We start from the raw sequence: 5,786 nt of genomic DNA on the forward strand, positions 1-5,786 counted from the left end.
CATCATCGTCGTTTAACGTCCACTTTCCATGCTAGCACGGGTTGGACGATTTGACTGAGGACTGGTGAAACCGGATGGCAACACCAGGCTCCAATCTGATTTGGCAGAGTTTCTACAGCTGGATGCCCTTCCTAACGCCAACCACTCAGAGAGTGTAGTGGGTGCTTTTATGTGTCACCCGCACGAAGGCCAGTCAGGCGGTACTGGCAACTCCTCCTCCTGGATGGGATGTTAGTCTGTCACTGGATTACTCTCTTTTGCCAGCTGAGTGGAGTGGTGCAACTGGAAATCTATTGTTTTGCTCTAGAACATGATATATTACCCAGTCCAGGAATCAAAAGCACATTCTTAGGATCATAAGTGCAACACCCTAACCACTAACTCATGGACCTCCTCATAAACGAAGAAAAAGTAAAATAGGTGCCAGTCCTACTTCATGATAAGTTAGCTAGTATCCAACCTTAAAAACAGTTATTCCAACTACAACTAAAGAAAACCTCTGTGTTCAGAGCATAAAAAAAAGAAAGACATTGGATAACATTGACTGAAACGAAAAAATATTTGGTCACAGCTAGATTCTCTGTTCGTACATGCAAGACTCTACCTGGGACAAAGCAACACTGCTCTGACTAATAGACATCCCACATTTACTGTATTTGGTATGATTTGGTTAAGTAAACATGTGACATAGATTGTCAATGAAATGCTTAAGAGCAGCAAACCTGTAAACACCCCCTCCACACACACACACTCTTATGAAAGCATTCACTGTCTGTATCTTCTAAGCTCACCTTGTAACTTAAGATTTTGCTGTAACACCTCATCATTACCTTGCTTTTTATCTCCTTCAGCTATGTATCTCCTCTACAGCAAGACACTTGTGCTTGTCCTTCTATCATATGTTAGCCTTTCAACACCTGGAATAAAGCCACTCACCTTCACTTTCCCCACTTAAATACTTCCTCATAGTAGTGGGACTTCTTCCCTTTCCTTGTTTTTTTTTTTTGTTTTTTTTTTTCTGTTTTGCAATTTTCATGGCAATCCCACTTGTGCACAAAAAAGCACTCAGTAAATTTTGTAAAGTAATATTTGTATCTGTATTTATGGGCTATCTGAGTATATTCCACCGATGAAGGCAGAACATTTCTTATGCAGAGCCAGAAATCCGGGATCTGGAATTATTCAGTAATTTCTTTGGTAGTTTATTTTGTCTCTTTGTCTTCTCTCCTGGTGCTGTATGAACATTTAATGTGGTTTTAGAGTCAAGTTTTGGCTGCTATTCCAAGCATGGTGGTATCTCTTAGATACCCTTAATTATAATTTTAATATATATATTGGTAATTAATAAGGGATTTCTCTAAATGTATACTAGTTTTGCAGTCAAAACATATGTATGTCTATTTGAGGCTGTATTTATATATAAATGTGAATGCTAATGCTACTTCATCATAATCCTTATTATTATTATTATTATTATTATTATTATTATTATTATTATTATTATTATATATGTGTATAGCTTATTTAGACCATTCCAGTGACCATTCCAGTGACTTGCATTTGGGAATTTTATTCAGCATGCAACCATTCCATCAAACAGGTACAAATTGGTAGAGACACAACAGTTTTGGCATGTTTGAATGAGTGGCTACATGCAATGGAAACTCCAAAGTAACAAACCACAGGAGATGATTTCTGTGGATTCTTTTGAGGAATTTCTGGATCCTAGATTGTAGGAAGGTAACTTCCAATGTTACTACACCATCCCTGTTTTGGGAGTTCATTCCATATGAGTTTTAATATCTATTTGTAACCTCCTCAATGAACTGATCTGTCTTTTGACCTTGTTACAGGTGTTTGATTGAATTTCCACTATTTTGGGGAGAGAATTTGTCTGTTTTTATTTCAAGTTTTTCCTCAAAATTCATTAGCTTTCCTAATCTTTTTGTTTAGTTTTGTGCTCACTAACTGGAGCTAGATAGTTGTAGACTTATTATCCTTTGTTGGAGGTGTAGCTCTCCACTGTTGCAGTATGGACCTCCTATAATATTAATATAGATTCAGAATAGGTGCATGTATAGGTGTGTGGTTAAGAAATAAGTCTCTATATTCTTTGAACTTGGTTATTTATCCCATTACACAGTGTGTGTGTTTGTGTGTGTGTGCAATTCCTTTCATTTGTTAAAACTTATTAATGCTATGACAATATCATGTTTTATTGTTTAACCCTTAGGATTTAAACTGGCCATATCCAGCCTATATATTCCACCTGTTTTATCCTCAAATCAGCTGAACCCCACTTCCCATCTCTCACACTTGCCCTTCAATGTCATTCTAAAAATATACAATCGTATTAAAATCTTGAAGCTACGAGATAATACATAATTATTCAAAATGATGTGAATAAATAAGCATTATATTTGACAGAGTAATCTGAATGCTAAAGGGTTAAAATTGTTTAAGATTCTTATTGCAGGAGCATTATTATTATTATTATTGATGTAACTTATTTGTGAAAGTGATCAAAATACCATAGCCACTAGAAGCTAATAAGCAAAACTAGTGGAATAATGGAAATTAGTCAATGATGTGACGTACTTTGAATAAGACATAATACATAGATTTCATGTGAATAATTCTATTCTTTATTTCATAACTCATACATTTCGTTTCTTTTTTCAGATTTGTTTGTTCATCTTTTTTTAATAAAGATTTTGTTTTATTGCAGAGGAACCACTCAAAGATAGGAACTATCGTGGACCAGTCACCAACAGGTATAGCAAAATTCTGTGTAGCTTACTTTTATTTACTTAATTCTGTATATTGAAAGAAAGGGGAGTAGAGAAAGAGGGAGAGTGTGATAAGTTTAATACATATGTATATTTTATATGGATATATTTTCAAGTTCTCCTTTCTATTTATTTACTTCACATAGACACTGGTTATAGCCCTCATCTCATTTCTAATGAGAGGTTGAGCACTTACAGTGAATAAATACCTTGAATAGAGAATGAAGATGAACCTTTTGAAGTTTGTGTGTCTATACCCCATAATTATATAGTTATATTTATATATGTCTTGATTAGAGGAGGAAGATGAACCTTGTGAAGTTTGTGTATTTATAACCCATAATTTTATATATATATATATAATTTGGTTACCTGAGCCTAATGAGCTAGGTTTTTGTAAGAAGCCTATGAAACTGTATTGAGTACCTCTTTCTTTCGTTTGTCCACTCACCCTATTACATTGCCTGATGAGGTTCTTTTGCACTGAGCAATGCATCTGATGTCATTACATTGTTCCCCACCCAATAGGGGAGCAGTGCAGAAGGCAGCTGAAACCATTGTTGTGATAAATAAAACTTCTAGCTACACTCCATCTTCAATATCAATCATTTAAAATATAACTAGTAGTTCAAATATTTTTGAGATCCACCCAGAAGAGGACATCTTTATTTATATACTAGTGTTATGTAATGGATAAGGTATGTATGACATATAAAAAAAATAATGCTATATTCTACATTATATACTCTTTTACTCTTTTACTTGTTTCAGTCATTTGACTGTGGCCATGCTAGAATTTTCATCACATATCTGTGACCTAGTGGCTGACACAATTCCATTGCAACTGTTGAATTTTAATTGTTAGCAAGTTTTTTTTATTTTGTTTATTTGTTTGTTTATTTATGTTTGTTGAGTTTATGTGCCACGTAATAATTGTTTCACCTTTTTGACATGGGTCACTGTTAGTAACTTTTAGATTAAGCATATAGTGAGAAAAAGAAAAGAAAGGAGGTGGGGTACAAAAAATTTAGAAATGATATAGATAAAATTTGTACATCTGTTTGCAGAGATTGAGACGGGGAAAAGTGAAACATGACATGCCTGAGCATCAGTTTCTGAAAGTTGTGGCTCTCAAAAAGAAATAACTCAACTGTGTTATTTCTTATTAACAAAAATATAAGAAAGTGTATATAAAATAATAATCATACACACCCACACCTGTACACATATAAACACACTCACATGTATATATGTAGAGATGAGAAGTGAAGAACACAAACCACCCACACACATAGAAAATAGATAAGTAGATTAAATGGAATATCTACAGTGAGTTAGGAGTAGGAGAAAAATTGACTGAAAAGAATTTGAGTAGAAACCAATACTGATGACCTCTCCACATCTTGTCAATGAAGAAATAGAATTGAAATGATCAAGGGTAGGACTTATGAATGTCTTATCTTCCTGAATAAATCTCTATATAAGCAGTCTTGCATGAATGCTTATAAATATGAGTCTACTGTTTGTTTAGACTGGAATTTCAGGTTCCTTTGTATGTCTTTTGCTGTTGTAATTAAGCTTTGAGTTAGACCTGATCTGAGACCTATAATCATTGTTGATCCAGTTATGATAATGTAGTTTTTCATATGTATTTAATGTCTACTATAATTATAAGTAGCTGTTGTTTAGTCCTAGATCAGCCCTTATATAGCAGACCTATGATCAAATATGTTCTAGCCATGACCAGTCTTTTATTCAAACAAAGCATGTCTACATACACGTAATTTAATGTATAATACTGTTGTTGCTCACTTCCAAATTGACCCTGATCAAACAGGGTTATGACCAAAGGCATTTCAGCCAAGACTACCTTTTTATCAAGAACTACATAATCTTGTGTGTTCCTTTATTAGAGAGTAGGATGTAATTTGAAGAAAATTTGAATTTTGTATATGGTTGTTCAACCTGCTAGAAACTGCATTGAAATCTCACTCAAATCACCCTGTTGCCTTAGATAAATAAAAAAAAAAAGACATCAGATAATGTAATCGTCCATGTAATGCTTTTAAAAAGAAAAGGTGCTCATTTCTGGAATATCTTTGACCATAGATCTACTGGAACAGAGCTGACCTGGCACTAAACAATATTGTGTCCCTGCTATAATATTTGTTTTTGATTAATAGAATTTACAGCTATGCCATATTTTCCTTTGACCCTTTTTTCATATATACCTCATTTAACAAGCACATAAATGTTAGAAGCTCTGAACAGCAGCTAACCCCTTATAAACTGCAAACACACTCGATAGTACTGTACTGCATTGCTCTCATGTGTAGAATAGTGAATCCTATACAACCCCTCTAGATGGTTGTGTGGTTAAGAAGTCTTATTCACAATCATGTTGCTCCATGTTTGATCCCATTATGCAGCTACTTTGACAAGTATCTTCTACTACAACCTTAGTTCCAGGCTTCATTAGTGATAGTGGCTAGAGAGAAATTGCATAGAAATCCTATCAGACAGATTGCTTGTTTTTGTAAGGTAGACTGGTCTAACAGCAACCATTTAGTGGAGTCCACTCTATTTCTGTGTCTTGATGCACTGTTTCCAACTGCAGTGATCCAGGGATAATGGTCTCTTCCATCCATCGCACAACATTTATGGAAACCCTGTGGAAAGATCACTGAGCATTGCCCTTCCTCTTCTGGCTATCATAAAACAGAAAGCACACGACATAGAAGCCCACACTCAGTAATAGATTTTTTTATATAAATTTAATTGAGCCTGTCTGTGAGAGAAATATAAGAATGTGAAGACATTCCTTCTGTGCTTTTAATGTGACTGGAAAAAAGGAGAGGAATTTCTTGATGAAGCATTTCTTGGTTTGTTGAATGCTCCTCTGAGAAGATGCGTTCGGTTTCCTTCCCTATACTGTTCATCTGATTTATGACCATATATATATATATATATATATATATATATATATATATATATATA

At 34.3% G+C, this 5,786-nt stretch overlaps 1 protein-coding gene across 6 annotated transcripts in view; it reads left to right on the forward strand.

The window, feature by feature from the left end:
* Positions 1-5,786, forward strand: part of LOC106869316 (choline transporter-like protein 2) — a 159,727-nt gene that overhangs the window by 106,788 nt on the left and 47,153 nt on the right. For all 6 annotated transcript variants that reach the window (XM_014915012.2, XM_014915013.2, XM_014915009.2 and 3 more), the window contains exon 2: positions 2,729-2,774. In XM_014915012.2, coding sequence (XP_014770498.1) covers positions 2,729-2,774 — 46 coding nt within the window. The remainder of the gene's footprint in view (positions 1-2,728; positions 2,775-5,786) is intronic.

Source organism: Octopus bimaculoides, chromosome 1 (assembly GCF_001194135.2).
Source record: "Octopus bimaculoides isolate UCB-OBI-ISO-001 chromosome 1, ASM119413v2, whole genome shotgun sequence".
Classification (NCBI taxonomy): domain Eukaryota; kingdom Metazoa; phylum Mollusca; class Cephalopoda; order Octopoda; family Octopodidae; genus Octopus; species Octopus bimaculoides.